At 60.5% G+C, this 26925-nt stretch overlaps 2 protein-coding genes across 3 annotated transcripts; both read left to right on the top strand.

Annotated features, from left to right (window-relative positions):
- Positions 1 to 13328: 13328 nt before the first annotated feature.
- Positions 13329 to 18123, top strand: TEKT4 (tektin 4). Of its 2 annotated transcripts, XM_019648480.1 has the most exons (6): positions 13329 to 13944; positions 14730 to 14800; positions 15211 to 15354; positions 16036 to 16258; positions 16912 to 17066; positions 17849 to 18123. In XM_019648480.1, the coding sequence occupies exons 1-6, from the start codon at positions 13372 to 13374 to the stop codon at positions 18063 to 18065; spliced, it is 1383 nt and encodes a 460-aa protein (XP_019504025.1). In that variant the 5' UTR covers positions 13329 to 13371; the 3' UTR covers positions 18066 to 18123. The 2 variants fall into 2 exon arrangements, with proteins under 2 accessions (XP_019504025.1, XP_019504026.1); XM_019648481.1 differs by lacking the exon at positions 15211 to 15354.
- A 3354-nt stretch (positions 18124 to 21477) lies between these two features.
- On the top strand, positions 21478 to 24733 carry C1QTNF8 (C1q and TNF related 8). The gene is made up of 3 exons (XM_019648485.1): positions 21478 to 21501; positions 23127 to 23343; positions 24076 to 24733. The coding sequence occupies exons 1-3, from the start codon at positions 21499 to 21501 to the stop codon at positions 24624 to 24626; spliced, it is 771 nt and encodes a 256-aa protein (XP_019504030.1). The 5' UTR covers positions 21478 to 21498; the 3' UTR covers positions 24627 to 24733.
- The last annotated feature ends 2192 nt before the right edge of the window (positions 24734 to 26925 follow it).

The raw sequence follows: 26925 nt of genomic DNA, 5'->3' as shown, positions 1-26925 counted from the left end.
GGAGAAGCGGTCTGGGCCAGAGACCGTGCCGTGAGGCATCTTGAGGCAGGGAACACAGGACCGTCTCCTCTTCCTCCCTCCCACATGGACCCTGGGGTCCGCACGTACCCCGGCGACCTTTTGTGGGGGCTCTGAGGCCTTTGTTGCCTCCAGGAGAACCAGGGTGGCCCACAATGTTCAGACCCCAGCCCTCAGGGGGACCCTGAGACACAGACTAGCCTCCCCTGCTCCTGACCCCCACAACTCTGTTCTTCCAGAAATGATTTCCAGTGCCTCTGAGTCACTGGAAACTTCCAGAGTGTTCTGGGCTGAGTTGGGGGAACAGATGGTGGGGCCCAACGTGGGGGCTGGCCTGGTGATGGCCCCACTAAACCCTGACTCTCCCTATTGATCCAGGACAATTACCTGATGGTAAACCCCATTAGGCCCTCACGCATCATTAAAGGGTTTAAAAATAATAAGTTATTACTGAATGCTCCGGAGGGCCAAAGTTCAGGGCAGGGTGCTCTGTGCCTGTTTGTGTAAAGGTGCCTGCCACCTTTGACAGGGAAGTGGGGTATTGTAAATCTGGTCCCCAAGTAGGGGGCACCTTGTTTCCCAGGGCTGTTGGGGAGAGGTAGGCTCCCTATCTGGGAACTTGGGTCCATGTGGGGGCCTAGGACACTTTGCCTCATGGGTCCTGGGCATCGAGGTGCCCAGCAAGTGAGTGTGCCCAGTGGGAAGCCTGCCCCTTGATCAAAAGGTGGGGAACTCAGCTCAGCCCCCAGCCCCTCGCCTCTACTCCCCAGGTCCTGTGAGCAGTTCTCCACCAAGATTAGGAGGCTCTGTAGTCATGGAGATGACCATGGTTCCGGAGTAAACCACAGCCATCTGTGTCTCTCTGGGGCCAGAGCTGGGAATGGGTGGGAACAGGTGGCCTCTCCTCCCTGGATCTGTTAATGGGGCAAAAAGGATCAGGTCCTTGCTTGAACCCCCACCTATGCCTGCTTCCCATCATGCAGGAATCAAATCCTGGGGGTCCCCTGCACCGCCCTGATCCCACACCCCCTGTCTCCCTACATACCAGGCTGGCCCCCAGCCCCCAGCTGGCTAGTGGCAGGCCACACCTGAGCCCATCCCGGCCTCAGATCCCACCTTAGCCACAAGCCAAAAGACCCCAGGAGCCATGAGAAGCTGGACGAAGCCAGGGGCATCTTCCCCTGCAGTGATGGACAGAGCCCTGTGACATCTTGATTTGGAATTTCTGGCCTCTGGACTGTGAAAGGATGACTTTCTATGTTAAGTCACCCAGTTTGTGGTCCTTTGTTACAAAACAGCCCTTGGAAGCTGATACGCTACCTTAAATAATGGCTACCACAGCAATCTTCAATATGGACAGTTAATATCTCATGTAAAATGTGTATAAGTGCATCTTTAAATCTTTTGCTGCTTCTCTTGATTTATAATACACAAAAAGACTGAAGTCAGATGCCCCCACCCTTTTTTCCAACCAGATAATTCCTCCTAGCCGCCGCCTTCCCCCAGGTTCCCCTAGGACCTCCAAACCAGCCCTCAAGGCAGCAGTGATGCTCAGGTGCCTCTGGCCAGGGTCTCTTTCATGAGTGGCTGGTCAGCTGGCCTTGGGGTGACTGGGGCTCTGCCAGCTGGGCTGGGCTGGCAGCTCTTCCAGCCCTGGTGTGCCAGACATTCACTAGTTCACTCCAGGGCAGAGCTCCTGCCAAATGGTGGCCCCTTCAGGGGTCTGGCAGTGGTCACGATTCACCTGGAGGAGGGACGCCAGCTCAGCAGGGTGGGGACCGCAGCCCCTCGCCCCAAAAGTCCCGCAGGCCCTCCTGCTGCTCATGGAGCCGCTCTCTGTGGGGGGCAGAGGTGTGGGGAGGCCCAGCTGAAGGGCATGGCAGGAAAGCTTCCTGGAAGAAGGGGTCCCAGGCTGTGTCCTGAGGGTGGAGAGAAATGGGTGGAAGAGGAGGGGGCTCTGGGAGGGAGTGGCCTGGGGGGAGGTTCTGCAGGCGGAATGACCTGGGCTCTCAAGACCCCTGAGGTCAACCTGATAGAGAAGGGGCCCAAGGGGCCATGGCATGTGGAACAGGGTACCAGGGGGGCTAGCAGGGACCATGGGGGCATGCAGAGCCCCTAAGAAGGAACTTTCTATAAATCTGAGCAAATGATGTTTGTAAGGACAAGAAGCCTGCTCCCTTACAGGGGTGGGTCCCCAGAACACCCTTCTCTCTCTTCTCAAGAAAAGCAAGATTTACAATAATGCAAAGTGCATTAGCTCGAGTGGGGAGGGTGGTCTGATCTCATCCCTTGGGCCAATTGATGCCTCAGCTGACTGAAAGCTATTTAGAGTTGCTCAGGGGCCATGAAGGGGTGGGGGGCAATGCTAGTGGGGTGCTGGGAAGAGGCAGAGGCTGCTTACCCCCGAGACTCTCCTACGGCTGAGCTCGCCCCTCCCTCAATGGGCCCTGCTTAGATGGTGGGGACACCTTTCCTCACTGGGGGAGACCACATCAGCATCTTACCTCTTCCCACAAAGAGGACCCCAATTTCCAGGAGCATTCCTTGCCGTTCTAGGGGTCCTGGAGGGTGGACATTAGCCAAGTCCATGGTCAATAGCACCAGGAGGTAAGGCCCACTGGTGGGCAGAAAGCAGCTCTCTGATGAGCCAGTAGAGTCAGGGCTGGTCTTATCCCCCATTAGCCCCTGCACCCAGCAGAGCCCCTGACACACACTGGGCACTCCGTACAGTTTAGAAAACTGGCCTGAATCAGTGTCATGGTTGTCTGTGGCAGGTGATGGTCACCAAGTGCTGGGGGAGCCTCTCACCTTTGATTCCATGCACACAGTCTCTGGGGTTTGCAAGACACAGGCCAGGTGGAGGATGGGCCTTCCCACTGCCCAGCAACACCTACCCTCCATGCCCCTCCTGCCCAGCCTCAGCGACCGTCAGCTCCCAGAGGTGCTGGGCTGTGTGGGCTCCTCTCTGGGGCAAGACCCAGGAGCTGAGGTCCCTGGCCTGGACCCGTCCCCAACTCAGTGCCTTCCCTTGGCCTCTGATGGGCTCAGGGCCTGGGATCGGGGCCTCCCTGTGTCCCCATGGCCCTGCTCCATGGCCTCCAGGACCGTCCCCCTGGGTGTTGCACCCCAGCTCTGGGTGCTCTTGAGGTTCAGAGGCAGCAACTCAGTCCCCGCCTCTTGGGTTCCTGTCCCTCTGGGTACCCTGCTTTCGGCTGTACTCACCTCTGGAACTCCACCTCCTCCCCCCGACCTGGCCAGGTGGGGGGGAGGGGGTAAGGGGGAGGTTGTTGGTTGGCTTCGAGCCAGCAACCCTGGGGAGGGACCCCAACACCAGGAGCTAAGTTTACATCTGAGGCCACTTCAAACAGTCCACCTGAAATCAGGAAATTGAAACATAAAAGTGCAAATAACCTGGGCTTGTGCTCCCACTCATAACCTCTGAGCTTAGAAAACTAGGCTGGGTGGTATGGAGGGTGCAGGGGCCGAGGAGGTTGAAGGCCAAGCCTGGCTTCTGGAAAGGACGGGGTAGGTGAGCGCGGGGAGGGCCGGTGGGCAGAGGCCAGGGGGATGACAAGGGGCCTGCAGCTGCCCACTCGTAGCCCAGGACCCCCGCCTGGTGACCTTGCCTTTCTCCTCCCAGCACTTAACTGGCTGTTTGCTCCCTCTTGGTGGAGACTGAGCGGCCCTGGTTCATCAGCTAAGTGGCTCCACACAACGCCCACTGCTCCTGGTCCGGGGCATAGTGTGCCATCTAGCCTCTGTGTCTATTTTCAGGGCCATTTTGGGCTAAGTGCGGGGCAGAGCCCAGCCCTCCCACCTCGAGCCCTCCAGGGGCTGACCCTCTCTGGCTGAAGGGCACCTGAGGGCTGGTCTGGGCATCTCTGCAGACACACTTGGGCTAGAGATTCTAGAGAAGACTGTCTCCTCTTTCCTGCTGCTGAAGTGACGTCTTAGAGACTGTCCACGGAACCTTCTCCCAGGCTCTCCAGCAGGAACAAGCGGAGGCGCCCTCCTAGGGCAGGTGTCCGCGCCTTGGCACTGCTGACACTCAGGCTTGTCTGGACACTGTAGGATGCTGAGCAGCACCCCACACTTCCACCCACCAGATACTAGGAGCACCCCTTTCTTTGCAATCATGACACTCAAAAATGCTTCCAGACATTGCCAAAGTCATCTCCAGAGAGAATGAGGTGGATGGTGATCCCACAGGGCTTACAGCAAGGTGACCACAGCAAGGTGATGTGAGGGGCCCCTGTGTGGGGGGTGTTTGGGGCCTGGGGACCCCTCAGTCACAGTGCAAGTGGGACCCCAACTCCTTTTGTCCAGCAGGGCATCGTAGGTGCAGCCCAGCCCCCCATCAGGCCTTGACCCCACTCTACCAGGAGGAGGTCTCCACGTCCCAGGCCATCCCTGGATGGTGGAGCCCACTTCCAGCCTGCTGGGGTAATGAGGGGAGCATCAGACTTCTCCATTCATCTCCCGAATGGGCCCCAGGAGTCCCCAGAACCGAGAGGTGAGCGGTGGGAGGACTGAAACCACCGGGGCTCACCATGGCCATGCAGCCCAACAGGCCGAGGTCCGGACACTCTACAACCAGGAAAATAGACCACGGCTCCCAGTTTACAAACAAGGACACAGAGAGGTTAGGGGTTTTCCAGGAGTCACACACGACGCAGGCGGGACAAGAGGCAAGACCCCACTAAGATAGCTAAGCCTGCTTTCTGCCCCTGAAGCCTTATAGCCTTATAAGGTGAAAAATGTCTCTTATGTACAGTAGTGCCCGCTTATCCTCTGGGGATATGTTCCAAGCCCCCAATGGATGCCTGACTTCAGGGCAGCTCTTCTGCCCTTGACTGGCGTCTCCAGAGGGGCAGGAGAAGAGGAAGGAGGCAGGGGGTGGATGGGGAGAACACACACTCCACCATCCTCTGTGCCTGTCCTTTAAACAACCCTCTGGGCTCTTATCTATAGCCTGCACACCCCTAATCGGCTGACAGAAGCATTTGCAGATGATGTTGTTTGGGCCTCTTAACATCCAAGCTGCTGCTTGCACCCGACGCCTTTGCTGGGACAGCCCAAGGTCGCCAGGGCCATGACTCACCACAGATGCCCGAGAGCCAGGAGTGGGGGACAGTGGGGCCGTCCCAGAGGTTGGCCAGGAGATGCCAGGGGGCCAGGGGCAGGCTACCTGAGGTGAGGATGGGGGAAGGGACCCCCTGCTTTGGCTCTGGGCTCTCCCTGTGCAGTGGGGGGTGAGAGGACCCCCTTTGAGGACTCTTCCAAGCCCTATTCCTCCAATTTTACAGTATGTAGCTTAGGGCTGGCGTGGGTTTCAGTTATTGCTGATTGGGGGTTAGGACAGCTGCGTCCTGCCCCAGGTTGCCCCAGAACCCCTCTTATCTTTGGGCCAGCCTCCTCCGAGCTCTAACTAGGGCTGCAAGGCAGTGGGGGTCCAGAATGGACATGAGACTTGGGGGTGGTGAGCAGAGGCCTGCTGGACTGAATCCCAGTGTGAGGGCAGCCAGATGGCCAGTGACCAGGGCCAGCACCAAGGCCTGAGACAAAGGGCAGAGTCAGGGTTTGGGCCTCAACTCCAACAGAGCCAAGATGGTCCCTCTGACTCACAGATGGGGCTTGACCTGCCACCAGTCACCCACCCCCCAGTCACCTAAATGCCAGGCTAAAAATAACCTTAGCCCAGCCCTGGCTTGGGACCCGCCTCGGGCCAGCCCCATGTGCATTGACTTGTTCCTGCCTGGCTCCCAAGAAAGGGTCTGCATATCCCATTATTCCCATTACAAGTGGATGGGTACAGAGGCAGAAAGAGACTTGTGTAGAGTCGCCTAGAGGGCTGGGGGCTGGATGGACCCCACACCTGCTGGTCTCTGCCCAGCAACCTCACCGCCTCCATCCTGACGCCCCTGGGATCTGCCACCTGAGACCAGGGCTTCTAGGATATGGCTGTGGTCACTGGATGGGGTTGGCCCCTCAGTCCAGTCATTTCCACTGGGGTCTGCTGGGCCCATCCTGGCTGAGGGGGGATAGGGTGCAGGCATCAGAGCCCATGGGCCCTTCTGAGACCAGCAGAGCCCACCTGGTGGCAGGACACCAGCCTGAGGGAAGAGGTACCTAGACTTGGGCAGGTAGTACAGGTGGTGGGCAGCCAGGCCGGGCAGGTGGAGGAGGGACAGGGGGAGGTGCTGGGCCCTCAGGAACCATCCCTAAGACCACCCTTACTTCTGACACCAACTTTAGGCCCAGGGGCCCTGCAGAGCCTGTCTGAGCACCATACAGCTGGGAGGAGGCCACTGAGGGCTGGGTCTCTGTGTTCTGTGACTCTTGGTACCTACTCTGCCTCCTCTGGGCACCAGGAAAGAGAGGCTCTGATGGCCCCGAGTGCCCACTGGGCTCCCGCTCTGAATGACGCTTCTTCCCTCTGCGCCATCTGTGACCCTCACTGCTAGAAGTTTCCTGAGGTGGTTTTGAAAGGCTCTGTGGCTTCTCCTGGTCCAGAGCTGGAGCTGTCCTCACATCAGAAAGACCATCCTGGCCTCAGAGCCTCCTGGAGGGGATGGGGAGGGGGGGGTCATTAGAGCAAACTCCTTAACCCCCAGACCCCAGAGATGATGTGGGAGAAGCTGGTGATGGGAGCCTGTCCTTCTCCATCTAGGCCGGCCCTCTGCCCACTTTGGGGTGAGCCTCTCTGGGCTCTCTTCTCTTGTCCTCAGGGCTGGGTCCCCCACGCTGGTGCTGTATCTGAGGCCACATCACAGACCCCAATTGCCTTCCAGGGTTGAGGGTCAAAATGTGGTGTGACCTCATCAGGCCTCAGTTTCCTCATCTGTGAAAGGGCTGGTTGGGAGGTAGGTGAGATCCTGCCCTGCCCCCAGCAGGAACATGTGTGTCTGCCCTAGCCAGGCCTGGGCCCATGTGGCCGAGCACCTCGCGGGGTTCTGAAAGTCTCCCCAGATATGATGGAGTGTGGTGGAGAAGGGGAACACGGCGCAGGGACCTGGTGACTCCCGCACGTGGCCCAGTCGGCGTGTTGTCCTTGCTCCTGGCTGCTGAGCTCCAGGCCAGGGAGGGGGGGCTGGGCTGCGCGCCTTTGCCCATCCGCCCACCCGTGGCTCAGGCACCAGTGGCCTTGTCATGTCCGCCTGTCCCTGGCCCTGCTCAGGCAGACGCAAAATCTCTCCTAAATCCTATATTTAATTTTGTTCTCTGGGAAATTGTAGGAGGTTTTGGAGATAAAGCTGAGCTGATAAGTCGGGGATTTGGTCTTTCTCGCTGAAACTCCTGAACACGGAGGCGGGCGGCAGGCCCAGGACGCCACGTCAGCCCGGCTTGGCTTGAAGCCCCCTCAGTGCACCCCTATCTACAACGTGCTAGGTCATCAGGTTCCCGAGGGTGGCAAGTGCGAACGACACCAGGGTGAGCATGACACACATGGAGGCCAGACCCTAAGGGACCCCAAGGTGCTATCAGAAGGTAGGTCCATGCATTGCAGGAGCTTAGGCGGCCGAATTGCATGGTGGGGTGGGGGTTGCTGCTGCTCAGCCGCCCCCTGCACCCTCTTCCCAAGGCTGTGCTGTCCCTGGGTGGTGTCGTGTCAGTCCTTGCCCTCACTGGCAGCTCACTTAGCCAACACCCTCACCTTCTGGAACATTCTCCCTCCTCATCCCTGGTTGGATAAAGGTGTGGTGGTGGCAAGGAGTCCTGAGAATGTGATTGTGTTTAAGACCCTGGGAAGGTGGAGCTTGAAAGCCCCCTCACTGCATCACCATGTTTTCAAAGCCCTGATCTTTGAGACTTTTCAAGTGGTGTCTGGGTAGTAAAAATAACATACCCAAAAGAACTGAAAACAGTGTTCAAACCAACAGGAACATGTACACCCATGTTCACAGCAGCTCTATTCACAACAGCCAAGTGCTGGAAACAACCCAAGTGTCATCAATGGACAAGGAGATGACCACAGTGCAGTCCACCCCAATGGAATAGTATGCAGCCAGAAAAAGGCACGATGCCCTGATATCCTACAACATGGGTGGACCTTAAAAACACTCTTCTAAGTGAAAGAATCCTGATAAAAAGAACCACATATTGTGTGACTCCACTTATATGAGATTTCCAGAACAGGCAAATCCACAGAGACAGAGAGCCGATTGGAGGTTGCCAGGCGCTGGGGGCGGGGAAAATGGGGAGTGATGGCTAATGGAGTCAGGGCTTCCGTCTGGGGTGATGAAAAAGTTCTGAAACTCAGTAGAGATGGTGGTTTCACAACCCTGTGCATGTACTAAATGCTGCCAAATTGTACACTTTAAAATGATAAAAACAGCAAGATTTCTGTTATGTGTGTTATACCACAATTAAAAAGTAGTGATAATAATAACAAATGCTCTACAGCGTTTGCTCAGTGCTAGACACTGTCCTAGGTGCTGTTTCTATCTTGTCTTTCGAGGTTGCCTCACTCTTGCAATTTACAGAATGGGGAACAGGCACTAGGGGAGTTCTCCCAGGTCACTGGTGAGGAAAGCTGACACCCCTGCTTCACTGGCAGACAGGCGCCCCTCTGGGCCTCCCTCCCTCGCACCCATCTCTGTTCTGCTTAATGACGTTCAGCAGAACTTTCTCTGTAAAACCACTTTTATATGTACACCCCGTCCACCCTGTACCCAGCGATTCCTCCTGCTCTGTCAATAGTCTGACCTTTATTTGCCTCCCTCAGTTGGGATCTTCATGTTATTTCTTTTCATTTTGGAATGTTATAGCTTCTTCGAAAAACAGCTTAGCTTGGATGTGTCTGGAGTTAGTTCCCGGGGAGGGAGGCCGGTGCGTTCCTGGCTGGCCCTTTCTGGGTGCGTGCCCAGGAAGGGGAGCTTGGCAGTTTCCCCTCACCCCCCTGTTTCTGGGCCCTCCCAGCCTTCTCTCCCACCTGCACCCAGCCTCTCCACCTGGACGGACCTTGGACATTGCCCGGAAAGGATACCATGCCGGGGCTGACAGTGACCAACACGTCCTCCAGTGGGAATGCGGCCAGGGCTCGTGGAGCCAGCCATTTCAGGAGCTGCACACACACTGTCTCACCCCATCCTCAAACATCCACGAGGAGGGACCTGCCCCCTGACCCATTCACAGATGAGGACCCTGAAGCTCCTTGCCACGCAGGCTCTGGTGCTGTGGTCCAGATCTGCTGCCCACGCCAAAGACCTCCAGAGCCTGGCCACGGCGTGGGATATCCCGGGTGAGCGGGCCAAGATGTCGGCAGCTGCCAGGGGCTGGGCAGAGCCCCACTCCTCTCACCAAGTCCTATAGGTGGACACTGCTGCCCGAGAGCCACATGCAGCGCCCACCTCCTGGCAGATGAACTGAGTGAGATGAACCGGGGCACAGGCTGGGCAGCTGAGCGAGTGAGTCCTCAGTTTCCCTCAGCCTCCTTTCCACTTCAGCTGGGGGCCAGGCCCCTAGCTGCATCCTCACTCCCTACCTGGCTGACCTGCCCACACTCACATCCTGTCTCCTCGTCCCATCACGGCCAGGCCTGACATCTCCCCAGGGAAGTGGGTTTCCACAGCGGCCTTGGGGCCAGCTGGGGGTGGACCACCCTCATCACCTCCCCACAGCCTTGGAGGTGCCCCACCCATGTCTGGACTGGGTGCCCTTCAAGTCTGGGCGCAGGGGACTCTTCCTCCAGGAACCCCTCTCGAAACTCCCTCCTCTGAGTCAGCGTTTCCGGCTTCCTGTCCTTGCTCTGGGCTGATGCACCTGGAGGAGGGGACATCCAAACTCCCCTCTTGCACGTTGGGCAGGCGGGGCTGTGCCAGCCCTTCTCTGCTCCCTGGCTTCTCTGGCATCCGGCATCCCGCTGTGAATGTGGCCTGGCTCAGGGCTGTCTGAGCCACATTAAACCCTTTTGTTATTAAAATGTTCCATTGGCCCTGGGGGAGACAGTCAGGGAGTAGTATCTCAGGCCTCTGCCGGGCAGGTGGGTCTGCTCCAAGGCCAGAGAGCTCCTTGAGCTGTCATTCCAGGTTGGACAGCAGGGAGGGTGTGGCTAGGGGTCTGAAGCGGCCAGTTGGCCTAGTCTTTGCTCCACACCTCCAGGCCCCTCCGGGCTCAAACCCCCTCCAGTCTTTGACCTTGGGCCCATCAGGGCCACCTGGGCCTCCTGGGGAGTGCTGGAGACTGTGAAGCTGAGCAGAAGTGACAGGCTCCTGTTTCCCCATCTGGCAACTTCTGGGCCAGGGACGAAGAGGGGGGAGCCTCAGGCTTGAGGCAGTCTGGGCTGGACCCAGCAGGAGGGTCCTTCTCATTCGGCCCACCCATGAATGGTGCTGCAGGGGGCCCCAGAGATGGTGACATGGCATGCAGGGTCACTGCTGTTCCAGAGTGGCCACACTGTGGGCAGCCCTGGGTGGGGATGAAACCCTAGGTCTGGCAGGGTTGCTGGTCATCCTGGAATGTGATGGGGCACAGGGTGTGCCGCCTCCTAGTTGGCCCAAGGCCAGGTACCTGCAAGACACCGGCTGGGAGCTCTGGGTGGGGACTCAGGCAGCCTCTGGCCTGTCCTTCAGGCCCTGGATGGGCACTCTCTCTGCAAACTGTCCTGTCACAGGGATGCCCATCACAAAGTTGTGCCCTGCCCTCTGCCACTCCCCAGAAACTCCAACTGCAAGCCGGGTGATCTGGGCTCTGTCCTCCCCATGTTTGGGTCTCTACTGGTGGGTTGCTAGAGGCAGAGTGCCCTCCATGACTACCCGCTGCCTGGAAACCCACCGCCCAGTTGCTAAGGGCCCAGCTGACCCATCCGACCCCAAGTACATAAAAGGGATGCTGGGATCCAAAGGTCTAGCCACGGGGTGCAGAGGGGACCAGGGCTTGCCCCTCCCTTCGAGGGGCTTCCCAGAAATGGCATCCTGTCTGGCACGCCCTGCTGGGGTTCTGGGGCTGAGGCTGAGCTGTGGCCTGTGTGCACATTCTGCCTACAGTCTCCCAGCTGTGCGGCCTGTGTCCCTTCTGTGCAAAGGGAGAGTGACTACCCAGGGCGGCATGAGAGCCAGGTGCAGGAGGCCTGAGGGCACTGGTGCAGGGCCAGCACTGCAAGCTCTCGGGTGGGGTATCATGACTTCGCCATCATCCCCATCTCAGCTCCCTCTTCCAGCCTCAGTTAAAAAAAGACCAGGGCCCTGGGCAGCAGGCCCAGGCCCAGACTGGCCCCTCCCCCCCCCCCCCCCCCCCCCCCGTAGGCCTGGGTTCATAAGAGGGGCCCACCTCAGAGGTCAGAGGGAGGAGCACACTGAGGGGGTGTCCTCCAGAGCTGTCCTGCAAGCAAGGAATGCCCTGTCCCTGGGGGCATGCCAGCAGACGCTGTAGGGAAGTGGTGGGGGCCTCAGGGACTTCCTGACCTCAACACAGGCTCCCAGCAGTTGTCTGAACACTGCTGGGAAGGGTCCCAGGCAAGGACCTTGTCCCTGAGAACTTCGGAGTGTTCCGAGACTCAATTTTCCTGTCGCAAATGCAATTTGGAAACAAATCCAATAAGCCTGCGTGCCCGCTGCCCTAGCTCAGCCACCGCTTTGTTCCCATACAGGGCAATGCCCACCCCGACACATGGCCGTACCCATCCTTCCAGAGAAGCCTAACTCCCCGAGTCCCCTGCCATCGGTCTAACTGGGGATTCATGCCCAGAGATCCCAGGAGGCCTAAGGGGCTGTGTAGGACAGGAAAGGGCCAAGGGGGCACTGATCACTCCCAGCACCTGGCGTCAGGCCAGGTGTGATCACGGCAGCCCCACACAGTGGCCGGCATAAACCCACTCCCCAAATGGGAAAACTGAGGCTCAGGAACTGCCCAGCCACATGGTAGAAAGGGCAGGGCCAGATCCCAACCCAGGAATCTTCCTGGGTGTCTTCACCCGCTGAGCACCTCCACCTTTGGACAGAGGGTGGAGAAGTAGGGTGTCTGTGGTTGACAGGTGGGGGCCCAGCCCCCTGATAGGCAAAGTCTTGCTGGTCCAGTTTCAATGTGGACTGGGTCAGCCCAGAGCCTCTGTCTCGGGGACCATGTCTAAGGGTGAGTTGGAGTGGGACCCCCCCCCGCCCGCCAGCCCACGGTCATCCAAGGTTGCCAAATGCTGCTCCAGCCCGTGTGTTCCCAAGGGTTCTTGGGTTGGCAGGTCCCTGGGGAATTGACCCCAGGCAGCTCGGCCCTGCTCTGGGCACAGGGAAGAGTGTGTGAAAAGCAGGTTCAAAATAAAAGCTGGATAGTGGTCCCACGCTGAGTGGGCCCTATATGTCTGCTGCCCTCTGGGGAAACCAAGGCACAGAGAGGCTCGAGGACATTCCTCAGGCCACAGCAGCCTTGAGGGTCCCTTGACCTCCTGCCCTCAAGGGCGGGCTCTGGCTCGGCCTGAGGTTGGGGAAGTCTCAGGCTGCTCTCCCCAAAACCCGTGTTTATGAAGCACCTGTCTATGCCAGGACATATAAATGCCATCAGCGTAGTGAGGGGTGACAGTGCCAAGAGTCAGGGCCAAAGGAGGAGGGCACTGCGAGGCCAAGAGTGTCAGGCAGTCTGGCTGGTGTGTCTGAGGAGGTCCTGAGGCTCCGGTGGCCCTAGTGGGGGCGGTCCTAGACTGTGCCAGGAGAGGTGGGTGTCCTGCTAAGAGGATTGGGGTGAAGGGTCCTGTGGGAGGAGCCGGGGCTAGACCGGTCAGGGGCCATCCAGGCCCGAGTGCTGCCTGGCAGAGGAGGGAGAATCCAGGAGCTGCCGCCCCGCCCCCTTCAACGGCATTTCTCGGCCAACTGCGCCCTCTGCTGCCCATGTGGCGCATCAGCATCGCTCCCGCGCTCAGGCTCCTCCACCCAGAATGGGGAATGAGGAAATGTGCCCAGACCAGGCATACTTCCTGTCCCTCCATATCTCAGCCATGAGCCTGGCCCTCGGTGGCTGTGGGGACACTGTCCCAAGAACATGACCTGCCTCCTCATATGTGGGGCACATGTAGGCATCTGACTTCAGGCACCCATGGGAGGCTGAATTCAACTCCCCATCAAAGACACATCACCCCTCCATGCCCAAAGGGAGACCCTCACTGGGACAAATAAGACAAGCAGGAGGCAAAGGGACCTGGCCTCGGGCCTCTGCTCCCTGGTACAATCAGGTGCAATGCCTCCTCCAGCCAGAAGGGGCCCAGGATAGGTAGGGTTGCGGCCTGCCTGGCCCTTTAAGAGGGCCCCTGAGGGAGGGGCCTCCGTTGCCCAGCAACAGGAGGGCTTGGCGTGTACCTCTCACCTGGAGACCAGGAGACATCCTGCTCAGGGAATAGAGTGGCCAGACCTGCCCTACTGACGGTGGCAAATGCCCCACCCACCAACCTGTGCCCAGGCTGGTGGCACCATGGCGCAGACAGATGTGCTCCTGACCAAGCAGCCCGCCCCACAGACGGTGCCGGCATGCGAACTTCCCCCCAAGCTATACGATGTAGCTCGAAACACAGGTGCCTACACGTCCTCCGGCCTGGCCACCGCTGGCTTCCGCACAGCCAAGTACCTGGTGGATGAGTGGTTTCAGAACTGCTATGCCCACTACCACCAGGCCTTTGCTGACCGTGACCAGTCGGAGCGGCAGCGCCATGAGAGCTTGCAGCTGGCTGCCGAGACACAGACACTGGCACAGAGAACCCAGGAGGACTCTACCCGGAAGGTGGGCGAGCGTCTGCAGGACATGCACTGCTGGAAGTCGGAGCTGCAGCATGAGGTGGACGAACTGGTCGCTGAGACTGACAGGCTGCTGGACCAGAAGCAGCGGCTGGAGAGCTCCCTGGATGCCACAGCTGTGCCCTTTTCCATTGCCACTGACAACCTGCAGTGCCGAGAGCGTCGCCAGCACCCCGACCTCGTGCGTGACTACGTGGAGATGGAGCTGCTAAAGGTGTGGACCCCTTTGGTTCCCGGGGACCGGCAGACAGGGGCTACCCTCATGTTTCTGCTGGGAGCGTGACCTGCACAGGGGCCTGAGGATGGATACAGGTGTGCCCCCATGACACGGGCTGGCAGAGGCCTTGGTGCCCATGCTCCTCTGCATACACAGGCACAGAGAAGCTGGCGATAGGTTAGGGACCAGAATTAACTGGGTGTTAGGGCAGCTCCGGGCGGGGGGCAGAGTCAGGGCTCAGGCCACTCAGGAGGATGGTGCCATCCCTGGCCCCAGGAGTGGTCCTCACAGTAGACTTGGGGTGAGGCCTCTCTGTGCCCACAGCCCCAAGGGGCAGCCCCTCCCAGGAAGGCACCTGGTCCCCGAGACCCAGGGTCCTTTGAGGCTGTCAGCCTGGCTGTCCAGGGCTAGCTGGCAGGCTGATGCCCTCAGTGCCCTGGGTAGACAGCTGGGACAGACCCCAGTGCCCAGGGGGTGCTGGGTGCCAGACCAGTGGGAACTACTGTTGGTTGAACCTCTCAGCAACAGCAAAAGCCCCCATGCAGTGCACCGAATAGAATATTCAAATGCCCAAAATAAACCTGAGAAGGAAAAGTGGGGCTCATGCCCCATCTTCCAGGAAAGAGACCAGGGGTCCACAAGGCCCAAGGTCATCCAGCCAGGGGTCAGGTGCCAGCTGACCCCCCAGATCTCCCAGGTATTGCCCCAAATCTCAGCTCTCCCTGGGGCCACAGCAGCTCTGCAGTCATCAGATTCTTCAAGGACAGGGTCTTCCCCCCCAGGAGGCCGAGCTCATCCGAAACATTCAAGAACTGCTGAAAAGGACCATCATGCAGGCCATGAACCAGATTCGGTGAGTCTGCAGCCCCTAGGATGACCCCTGTTCCCCACGCCTTAGGCTGGTTTAGGGCAGGAAGTTGGGGCAACTAGGCCTGAGGCTCAGAGAAATGATGGCTTGCCCCAGGTTACAGCCAGGAGCACAGGCCAGGCAGGGGCACCAGGCAGGTGGGAGGTGTAGCAGATACCTGCGTGGCCTGGGGGGCCTGGGTGTCCACAGCCCAGGCCAGCATGGGTGCGGAGGGAGCAGCAGCTTCTGGACATTGGTGGCTAGGTGAACCTGGGCGTGCCAAGGACCCCATGCTGGGCACATGAGGTGTGCCTGCTGCTTGGGAATGTTTGCCCTGCCCAGCACCCTGGTGGGCCCAGCTCCCCCCCCCCCCCCCCCCCCCGTGCAAAACCATGGGCCCTGCCCACTGCTCTTAGGATGAACCTGGAACAGAAGGAGACATGCGAGATGGACTGGTCTGACAAGGTTGAGGCCTACAATATCGATGAAACCTGTGGCCGCTACCACAACCAGAGCACGGAGGTGCAATTCTACCCGCACTCCACCAAGCTGGAGGAGAGGTGGGCCATCCCAGCCTCTCCAAGGGATCCTCCACACAGACACCCTTCCCCACCTCCTTAGTCCTTGCAGCAACCCTCCCCAGATCCCGCCTAGGCTCCTGGTCCTTCTGCTGGGGGTTCTGCCCAGCCCTGCTGGCCTGAGGCCCTCACCACAGATGGCTCTTGTGAAGCTTTTCTGCTCCTGGGGATGCGCAGCCATCAGGACCCCTGCCCAAGTGCCCAGTCCCACAGTTTACCAGAGGGGCTGGGGGCTAAGGAAGGAGGCAGGACCCAAGGGTGGGGGGCGCCCCCTGCGGATGGGGGACCAGACATGGACGAACTAACCTGCAGCTCCATGAGGGGTCGGTAGGGGCGCTAAGCCTCCAACCATTGTAGTGCAGCCCTGGGGGTGCGGTGGGCATGGGGCGCACGGCTGGAGTGGAGCTGGGAAGGGGGCAGGAGGCACAGGGGGCGTGGGGCGGAGCTGGAGGCCACAGGGCAAAGCTAGGGTAGTAGTCACAGGAGGCACAAGTGACGTACGGGGCGTGGGGTCTCGAGGCGGCACTGAGGCTTGAGGGTGGTGGTTTGTGCTGGGGCGCTGGGGGCACGGAATTTCGGGGGAGCGGGGAGGGCCTGGTGGGCACCGGAGCGCTTGGCAGGTGTCTCCACCGACCGCGGCGCTGGCCCACTACCTGTCCACAGCGCCTCCACGTCCGAGACGTGGGCCAAGTTCACACAGGAAAACCTGTGCCGCGCGGAGCGCGAGCGCCTGGCCTCGGTCAACCTGCGGGGGCTCATTGACTGCATCCTGAGGGACATAGCCGAGGACCTGCGCCTGCAGTGCGACGCCGTGAACCTGGCCTACGGGCGCCGCTGCGAGGAGCTGGAGGACACGCGCTTCAAGCTGAAGCAACACCTGCACAAGGTGGGGCCCGGCGCTCCCAAGCCACGCCCAGGACGCATCCAGGCCACGTTAGGGCCAGCCCTGGGGCGGGGCGCCCATAACCAGAATGAGACCAGGCTCCTTGAGGCCCCGCCCCCCCCCCACTGTGGCCACTATGCCATGGTCACTACCTAGCCTCACCCCTGCCTCTCCTCTGCCCCTTCCATCCAGAAGGACCCCAAAGGCAGAGCCGATGAAAAACCAGGTGACATTGGGTGTGGTCTATTGTCATTGCCACCCTGATCTATTGGCAGTGACCAGGAGGGGCTGTCAGGTGTGAACAGGAGGGAAGGTGGGAGGGAAGATCCTGGCAGGGCTCTGGCCCCAGGCTCTCAGGGTGGCCTTTGCTGCCTCCAAGTCTCTCTGGTTCTTGGTTAAGGTTGGAGACTAGTGACCACCCGGGCTCGGAGGTATTCAAGCCAGAACTGCTGGACAACAGGCTTTGCTGTCTCACCCCAGCCCCCTGGGTTCTCTTGGGTGGGCTGAGGTAGCGGGACATGTTCTTGCATCTACGCCTCCTCCAGAGCTAGTGGACAGGCTGCTCACTGGACATAGCCCCAGGGTTCAGGGAGGAGGCCTGGCCCGTCCTGGCAGCCTGCCTTTCTGGGAGCTCATAGGGACTGTCCTGTGTGCAGACGCTGTGCGAGATCACAGACCAGGAGCACAATGTGGCTGCGCTGAAGCAGGCCATCAGGGACAAGGAGATGCCACTGAAGGTGGCTCAGACCCGCCTGTACCAGCGTTCGCACCGGCCCAACGTGGAGCTGTGCCGAGACAATGCCCAGTTCAGGTACAGTCCTGGGGTGGGCCAGGTCACCACCTTCACCGAGGTGCCATCCACCTGCCTCCAGGCCTCCCTTGGCCTCTAAGAGCCCCCCATGTACAACCCCCACCATGCACACAGCCCCACAGATGTGTTGAGGAGACAGTGGGGCCTGACCGGCACAGCTCACACACGCAGACGTTTGCACTCCCACCCAGCACATGGACACTGTACGGGCCTTGGGGGCGGGCACTGAGTATCAGGGCTTCAAGTGCCAGGGACACTGGGGTGCTTCCCACTTCATATGCTGTGCAGTCTTCCTGGTGAGGAATCTCGGGGTCTGAGTACACCAGCCTCATGGACCTGTCTACACCTCTGGTGTCATGGGGGACCCACGTCCTGGGCTGGAGCCATAGATGGGATCATGTCTTTTGTTTTTCTAATTTATTGAGTGCCCAGCTGTTCTTGTGAGCAGAATTACCCCCCACTCCCTGGCATTCCTCTTTCCCTGTCCCTCGATTTGTTCAGGAAACTTGGGGCCTCGCTCAGCTCCAAGGGGGTCGATCTGTCCTAATTCCAAATGCCAGGAATACAAGGAACCAAGGAGCCTTCGGGCCTCGAGTGGAGACCCAGCCCATTCCCCAGCTCTTCTGGTGGGCATCCCTTTGGGATTTGGGGGTCCGTTTATGGCTGAGCATCTTGGCCAGGACTCCTCAGCGTTAGAATCTTGGACCTCGCCCCTCCCAGCCCAAAGGCCTAGTGTTTTGGTGACAGCCCAGCTCACGTCCTCCCTCCACCAAACCCCCCAGGCTGGTGAGCGAGGTGGAAGAACTGAACATGTCCCTTATGGCGCTGAGGGAGAAGCTTCTGGAAGCAGAGCAGTCACTGCGCAACCTGGAGGACACACGCATGAGCCTGGAGAAGGACATCGCCGTCAAAACCAACAGCCTCTTCATCGACCGCCAGAAGTGCATGACCCACCGCGCCCGCTACCCCACCATCCTTCAGCTGGCCGGCTACCAGTGACCAGGGCGGGCACCATGGTGGGGTGGCCCTGCTGGCCTTGGCCAGACTCAGACAGGGACCCGACCCCCAACCCTAAAATAAAAAGCATGTTAGCTTTGCACTCGTGGCTTGAGGCTCAGGGTGGAGTCTAGATGCCATGGCCTGGGCAGGTGGGCTTGGCCTGTAGACCCCATTGTCCCAGCCTATGGGAGGCAAGGGCTCAGAACCTTTGCAGGGGCAGTTCTTCCTGCCCAGAGTGCCCCCGGTTACCATCTGGGGAGAGGGGTCAGCCAAGGTTGTCAGCCACCTCATTGCTCAAACGGAGTATTGGAGGCCTGGCCCTGCCCCAGCTCCAGGTCCTGCCACAGCTCCAGGGTCCTCCCCCACACCCATAGATAGGTTCCTCTATGCGCACGGGTCACCTGCCGGATGCTTCCGAGGAAGCATCACCTCCCATCCCACTAAAGCCACACCACTCGTCACAGCCTCTAGTCACTGCAGCGATAATCTGCTGTTTTTCTTTCATGTGCCCTGGATGCTGTCATGGTGAGGCTGGCTGGCTCTCCCCTCGTTAGCAGGAGGTGAACCTGGGGCAGAGGTGTCCGGACACACTGCTGGCCTGACTCTCCCCTGAGGGACTCGGCCCTGGGGGCTGTGGGCATCCACGCAGCACCTCAATGCCCTCGAGGGCACCAAGCCAGGCCTGGGGCAGTGACCATCCGGGAAACCCATGGGACCTCTCCCTGCCACCCCCACTTGACACGAGATGGGCACCTGGGGGGGGGCAAACCCTGAACTGGAGGGTGAGGAGTCTAGGCTGCAAGGGGGCCCCACTCCCAAACACCTTGGTCACCTTCAGGGGGCCAGTTTCCTCGTCTAGACGCCCCCTTGGCCAGTGAGTGAGTCGGGTGTATAGGGCCCCTGGTGCTCACCTGACTGCACACCACCCTGTACCCTATGTCCATGTCATGGGCAGAAATGCAGTCCCCAGAGAGGGCCAGGCACATCTGTGGAGGGGCAGGGGGTGGTGAGGCCTCTCTCGTGTGCCCCCGCATCACCCCACAGATGAACTCCTGGCTGCAGTCCCTTCCCCAGTGGCAGCTTATTGACGGGACTCCCAGGGACATGTCCTTTAAGAGGCTGGGAGACAGTAAGTCCCACTGTGAGCACTCCTGCCACCCAGACCCCCATTACTGCCCCACAGCTGAGGCGGTGTCCCCATCGGCGCTGAGGTTTTCCTCGTCCAGGGCCCCCAGAGACTGGCAGCTGATGGCAACGAAATGAAGGGGGCTGTGTGAAGCTCATTATCTCTAAAGCTTGGTGGTGGCACCAGGCAGGGAAGACAGCGGGCATAGTCCCAGGGGGCCGCCCGGCTGAGCCTCAATGCCTGTAGTTCTCTGATGGCCATCTGTGAGGTCAGAAATTTTGTCACACTGTGACCAGACCCTGGAGCTGAGCAGTGTCTCTAGGCCACATGTCAAATTCTCTGAGGCTTGAAGGAGAGTTAGGCTCTCTGGCAGGCTCGGGGTGGGGATAGACAGCTATGTCCACCCCAGGCTGGCCAGTTGCCATCAGCAGGGATTCGGCCCCTGCAGACACTCTGTGGGTGGCTGACCCTGTGGGGCCACGACACTCAGCCACTGCTTCCGTCGTCACGGAGGTGCCGGGCAGCAGGTCCGAATGATGGCTATTTCTGTCCGGGCGCCTCGTTCTCCTGCCGCCTGCTGAGTCACCCTTGATGTTCACTGACCACCTCCACTCAGAGCCCTGCCTTCCCGCCCACTCTAGCAAATGCACTGCAGTGTGGGTCCCAGAGGCCTGGGCTCAGCCCTGGCCTACGTCCCACATGCAGGGCACATTTAACTCACTGTCCTCTCCCCCAAGGGGACTCGCAATGAATGCTCATCTCTTTTGGGGGGTTGCTCTGCCTGCTGGCATCAGGGCGCAGGCAGCGGGAGGTGCAGGGAAGGACAGCAGCCCTACAGCATGACGAAGCCTGCGGCACCCCCCCACTGGCTGTGTTTCCTGCGCGTCCATCTAGACAGGGGACACTCCCGCCACTTCTGAGCGCATTGGTGCCCATTTACAGGTGGGAAACCGAGGCTCAGATGCAGGGAGCAGCAGAGCTCAGGCGTCTGCCTTCCTTGGGGAGCCCCAGAGGCAATAATGGGGGGGGCAGAGAGGAGCCCCCAGCCTGTCCTGGGCCCACCGGCTCCTCAGGGACGCGGTGATGAGAGGCTGGAACCTGGGCTACTCAGAACCAAACCACAAGGCAGGGGCTATAGAGGCTACAGGGAGGTGAGTCAGGGTTTAGGGCCTCAGGTCTTCATACCCCCTGCATTTGTGCCACCTGCCAACAAGGGGTAAAGACAGCTGTGCCCAAAAGGGGCTGCTGGGCCTGCTGGAGTGTGACCTGTCATCTCTGGAGGAGGCATGGGGGGGCCAGTCTGGAAACTGGCTCCAGCTGGCATAGCCCCAGCTGGCATAGCCCCTGCCCACAGTCCTCACCAGCCCCACTCACCCTCAGCCTGGCACAAGAAACCCCCCACAAGTGGGGGGGGCTTCTCCCCTTCTCCTCCTGTCCTTGCCCTACGTGGTTATCAGTGAGGAGGGCTGGAGTGGGGGAGCCGGGGAGAGAGCCAGACCCACGGATGGTCCCGGAACAGCCCATGGCTTGCCTGTCCCCCAGGCCATGGCTGGTCAGCTGCTGCCTCCCCCACAGGTGACCTGGCTTGGTGTGGGGGCAGGGGCGTATGCTTCCCAGCAATCGCATGTCCCCATGTCCAGAGGCCAAGGCGCCGGGTTCTGCTCCTGGACCCAGTGTCCAGCTGTCCAGACGCAGACCAGGGACAAGGCCAGACCCTGGTGTGGGCTCAGCTTCAGGCTCACAGTGGGCATAGCCCCTGCCTGCCATGGCCTGGGGGGCCCTGTGAGTCATTCCCGCCAGAGGGCATAACAGGGAACAACGCTTACCCATTAGGCTGGGCTGATGCCGAAGGCCCCCCAACAGGGAGTCACAGCAGGCTTCTCGCTCTGCTGGGCACCGTGAGCTGGGAGGGCTCCGGGGAGGCGGGAGCAGACACCACGGGTCTGGCCAGGTGCTGGCTTCATCCACCAGCTACAACCCATGGCACCGTCCCCCAATCCACCAGTCTCAGGCTCCCCAGGCCCTATAGCCATGCTATGGCACAGGGCTGGCAGGAGGACCTGGAGCCCCTGTGGCAAGGCTATGCAGACCCTTTGGCAAGTGGCGGGTGGAGGGCAGGACGGCGGCGGGCAGCAGGGCCCTGTGAGTCTCCTGCCGGGAGCTCTGAGGCTGGCCCAAGGCCTGTTGGTCTTGGATGGCCCAGGGGAAGCCGTGGGCGCCTGGGGCGGGCATGAAAGGGCTCTTTCACGGGCTCCTGGTGCAGTGACGCTGGAGACAGCCAGACAGGCAGCAGCACCCGACTGTGAAATGGTAACAGGGAGTGTGGGGGTAGGTGGGGGTCTTCACAGCCACCCTGGGCAGGCTGGGCTTGCAGGGGTCTGTGCTCTACTCAGACTCCAGCAGGAAGGAGGCTCCAGCCCAGGCTGTTTGCTGGGCAGGCCAGGTGGCCAGGATGCCCAGGACACCAGACCTCCAGGGGGACGAGGTGGGGGCTTGAGTGCCACAGGATTGCATATGGGGCAGGATCTCCTGGAGACACCCACTTATCAGATCCCTCCATGGGAGGCATCCAGGAGGGTCTTGCAGGGTTCAGTGAAGCTAGGAGGACTGGTCAGGGTCTGCTAGATTCCAGGGGAAGGGGAGGAGGAGGGAGGGTGAAGAGAAAGGGTCCCATCTTCCAGGGAAGCTCAGCCTGGGAGTGGGTCTCAGACCCACCATGCAAGAGGAAGGACCTAGCCCTGTGCTGCAGTCCCAGAGGGCTCCCTGAAGGAGGGGGCCTGGGTCTTTGCTCAGCAGGGCCGGGCTACAGGGGAGACTGAGGACGCTGACCTCACATGCCTGACCTTGCAGGAGACCAGCGCTGGCTGAGCCTCTTGGATGGAGCCCTGGGGAGACCAGGATAGGCAGGGCCCACTTGCTAGGGGAAACGGATGCCCAGGTGCATGCAGAGCTCACCCAGGGGCCTCCAGCAGCTGCTGATTGAGGCAGAAAGTGGTGCCCCCACCTTGTACGGATGGTCCAGGTGTCAGGCAGGGTGTCCTGTGGGAGGGGGCATGAAGGCAAGAGGCCCAGGACTGTTGGGCGTGAAAAACCATCTTTTCCACCTCGGGGTAGGTGGCCACATGGGGTAACTCAAGTTGGCCTCCCTCCTTCTGGGAGCTCAGGACTCAGGTGCTGCCCTCTGCCCAGTTAGGCAGCAGGCAGAAACTGCCTCCCGTCAGCCCCCACCCAACCTGGGACCCAGGCCCAGCCTCAGGGGGAGGGCAATGTTCCTCCTGGAAGCGGCCCGCCTCGAGGGCTCTGCCCCTCCACAGGAGGGTGGGGGGCCTTGGGGGGCTGATTCAGAGCCCCCTTGACCATGGCAGTTACCCCTGCATCTGCCAGGTGCAGGGTCCCCAGCATGGGAACTTTGGGGACCAGACTGCAGGCAGCCAGGGTGCCTGCGACAGGCCTGAGCAAGGGCTCTGGGAGGGGTAGGAGCCCGCAGAGGGAGCAGCCCCTGAGAAAAAGCCTGGAAACACCAGCTCGGATGGGGCGGGGCTGCCTGGGCCATGCTTGCTGGGGGTGCAAAAGGTGTGAGTTGTCCCCTGTGTGGGTGGGCCCCTCAGATTGGTGGCAGCCACGGTAGTGCTGTGTTGAGGAGGATTCTGAGGCCGTATTTAGGTGCAGGTGAAATAATGTGGAGATCCATTAGTGATGTCTGTCAGGGGTGGGGGCTGAGCGCCAGGGAGGGTTATGCCAGGTACTCTGTCTGGTGCAGGGTGAGGCTCTGGCCCTGCCCACTAGGGCACCTTGAGGGCCCCTGACTGTGTACCCCACACAGGTCCCCTATGCTGTCTCCTCAGACCAGGGGGCGGAGCTGGCTGCAGTGGGGCCTGGGATTCAGTGGGGCATCTTCTTCTCAGACGCGCTCCTCTCTACTCCCCGTCTCGTAGGCTCTGGCCCAGAGGGCAGCCTCTGCCCTTCTGCTCTTCCTGGTGCTGCCTGGGGAGGCCTGGCCTGGCCTGGGGCCGCCCCGGCGGCCGTGTGTGCACTGCTGCTGCCCAGCCTGGCCCCCGGCTGCCCCCGGCACATATGCCGCTGAGAGTGACGGGGCGGAGTGGGTGCAGCTGCCCCGCATTCGGCCCACCATCGACATCTCAATCCTCAAAGGTGAGTATCCTGGAGAGGTAGCCCCACCCTGTCTCCTGTCCCCATAGGGACACCCCACAGGGACGCCCACACTGAACAGAACACGACAGAGGCAGCAGGAGAGCAGGTGAAAGCCCCGAGGCCCTGATCTAGGCAGGGAACCTGGGGCCCCAGTGAGACACACGGAGTGGTGGTGGTTCCTTGCTTCCCACACCCTTGTAAAGGCCATCAGCCTCCACCCAGCCACCCTCTCAATTAGGAAGCGAGGTGGCCTGGAAACCTGAGGCTCCCTTCACTCTTACTATTCACCTGCCCTGCGGTGGCCTTGCCAGGCCCAGCCACCTAGGAAGTGGGGAAAGGAGGGCCAGGTACCCCGTGGGAGAAGGTGCGAGAGGCTGAGCTCAAGAGGGCATCATCCTAGGGGCTGGACAGCAGGCCACGTGAAGGTTGGCCTTGGGTACCAACTTCCCAGCCCCCTCGTCCTTCAAAATCCAGTTCAGACCCTTCCTTTGACAGCTGCCTGAACTTGTCATTCCCACTGTCCCCACCGTCCCCACATGAGAGTCGGCACAAGCCCCAGCACAGCCACGGCTTTGGGGTGTGGCTTCTCATTGGCCTGTGTGAGGGGCGGGTTGGCACCCATCTTACGCGTGAGGAGACTGAGGCTTGGGGAGGTGAGGTCACTCGCCAGGCCACATGGCCAGCAAGTGGATTCTAAGCCTTGACCAGTGGTTTCTGCTTGCTCCCCTGCAGGTGAGAAGGGCGAGACAGGGATCAGAGGTCACTCTGGTAGGAGTGGAAAGGAGGGCCCACGGGGTTCCCGGGGCCTCCAGGGACCCAAGGGCCAGAAGGGGAAGGTGGGGCCACCAGGCGCCCAATGCCAGCGCGCCTATGCGGCATTCTCCGTGGGCCGGCGTGAGGGGCTACACAGCACCGATGCCTTCCAGACCGTAACCTTTGACACGGAGCTGGTGAACCTGGATGGCAGCTTCGACCTGGCCTCTGGTCACTTCCTCTGCACTGTGCCCGGCGTGTATTTCCTGAGCCTCACCGTGCACACCTGGAATTACAAGGAGACCTACCTGCACATCATGTGCAACAGGCAGGCCACAGCCGTGCTGTACGCACAGCCCAGCGAGCGCAGTGTCATGCAGACCCAGAGTCTGTTGCTGCCGCTGGCCACTGGCGACACTGTCTGGGTGCGCCTGTTCCAGCGGGACCGTGACAACGCCATTTATGGTGAGGGCGGGGACCTCTACATCACCTTCAGCGGCCACCTAGTCATGCCAGCCACCGAGCTCTAACTGCTGCAGAGAGGCCCCCACATGACAGCCAGCCCTCAATGGCACTTGCTCTCCAGATACCCCCAGCCCGACCTCGCCCTCACAGCTGATACCAGCAATGCATGTGCACTGACCGCGTGTGTCTGCAGACGCAGAGCTGAGGCCAGGTGTGTGGCAGGAGCAAGACAGACTCAGGGGGCCTGCCCTGGTGGGGATGGGCACAAACCACGTGTGCACACCAAGAACTTCAGGAAGGAGAGGGTGGACATGTGGCAGGGCGGGTGGGGCACCTCTACACTTGATGGAGTTTGTCTCCTGTTTATAAAGGACTGTGCCAGCACCACTGCCGTGGAGACATTTGTCAAGCACCTACAGGGTGCCGGGCTGGACAGTGGGGAGGCCAGGAGTCAAACGCAGGCCCTGGCAGTATCAGGGCTAATGATTCTAGCAGTCAACATGCTAAATTCCAGGGGTGATAGAAACGGCAAATGGGGTGGGGATGAGGGTCATGTCCTCGGGTGAACACAGTCCAGCTCTGGGGGACTGATTTTCTGGGGTTCCCGGTGTCCCTTCATCTGTCTGGAATGGGCTGGATGGTGGAGGAAGAGCATATCTTGATGTGCACCAGAGCCTGAGAGAGCCCTACACCCACCTGGTGTCACCTCACACTTAGCTGTGGCTGAAGTCAGGGCCTGGCAGTGACGGAGCAGTCAGTAGGCCGCACCCCAGTCCCTGGAGGTAAGGGCAAAGGTGGAGCTTGGCCACTCTCACTCCACAGGCGGCCTCCGTGCACTCCATGGGTTGGAGCCACCAGGCTGTCCCACCCTGAAGGCCGCTCTGAGTCTGTTCTTTTTCTGCCATGTGTCCCCCAAACACTCCAGAAGCTTCAGCTCAACCTTTCTGGCCCTTCACTGCTGCCTCCTCCCTGGGCCACCCCACCCCCACCCCAGCATCTCCTCGGGTGGCTGCTCTCTCCTGAGCAAAGATTATGGGGCAATGAGGCTGCCAGGAATTACCAGAGCCTGGCAAGCTGGCTGAGGTCCTGGGCCATGTGGAGGTGGATGGAGCTGCAGCTGGCCAGCGAAGCAGGAGACGGACCCTCACAGAAGGAGGGTCCATAGGCCACCGGCTGGGGCGCAGGAGGTGTGAGGAGGTGGCTGCTGGCAGCTCCATGGCCCTCTCCCTGGAGGATGCACCAGGAGCAGGCTGCCCTCCAGGTGGACTGGGGCCTCATGGGTGCTGGGTAGGCACAGGCCCCCCTCAGTCCTTGTCTATCTCTGGGGCCCAGGGTGCACAGAATGCCCAGCCTGATCGGTCCTCCTTTTTCTCCCCCTCCCACCAGAACCCCAGCCCATCATGAGATGAACCCCACATCCACCTGGCCCCAGGGCTGGGGAGCCTTCTCCAGACAATGGTCAGCTGATGAGGGGAGGCAGGAAGGGGTGAAGGTGTGCTCATCCGTTTCACGAACAGGCACCTCCTTCCCTTTGCGCTGGGGGAGGGCATGAATCGAGAGCACAGCGGCCCTACCCACCACCGTGGAGCTCAGTTATCCCACAGGAACATCAACCCCGAGCTAAGGTTGACCCAGGAGCCATCCTACCCACTCTCAGGTGGAGGGCCAGGGGAAGGGACAGGGGCACAAAGGCCTAGTCAGGTGGGGAAATTGAGGCCGGCAGGGGTCGGCAGAACCCCCAAGTGTGCGTGGTGCTGGGAGCTGGCACCCCCATGGGCTGGACTGTCCCCCCGAAGTGTGGCTTCGATTGAAGAGAAGTGGGAAAAGGGGGCTCCCTTTGCTGTCCACGCAGGGCCTGTCTGCAGGGGGAGGGACTCTCTGCCAGCCATCCTCCCCAAGGCCCGGGTCTGTAGCCTCTTGAGCAGTAGACGCATCTCAAGGGCACACCATAAATCCTGTCCCCCATGTGCCCACCCACAGCTGCCCACCCACGGCCTGGCCCACGAGGGCTGTGAGGGTCCTTCCGATCTTTGGGGTTGCCATCTCAGGCCAGCGCTGAGCGAAAAGGGTAGGGGGTTCCTGGGGTCCCCGGTATGAGACCCTCATGCCCCATGTGCAGGCCCTACAGCTCCACAGGGAAGCTGAGATCCAGGGGCCGTAAGTCCCTGTGCTTGGACCTGAGTGGGGCTGTGACTCCAAACCCCCAGCACCAGCCCTGGGGCCCCCCATGCTGGGTCCTGGTTTCAGACAAAATAGAACCCTGCCCTGAAAAAGACACAGACAAGAAGGTCAGGACCAGCAGGGGTCTGTGCCCTGAGACCCAGCTCTTCAGGGGGCCTAAAGAAAACCCCTAACTCCCAGGAA

The sequence above is a fragment of the Hipposideros armiger genome, unplaced genomic scaffold (assembly GCF_001890085.2).
Source record: "Hipposideros armiger isolate ML-2016 unplaced genomic scaffold, ASM189008v1 scaffold_126, whole genome shotgun sequence".
Lineage (NCBI taxonomy): Eukaryota > Metazoa > Chordata > Mammalia > Chiroptera > Hipposideridae > Hipposideros > Hipposideros armiger.
The sequence above is the reverse complement of the archived record's forward strand: the minus strand, read 5'-3'. Positions and strand labels throughout refer to the sequence as shown.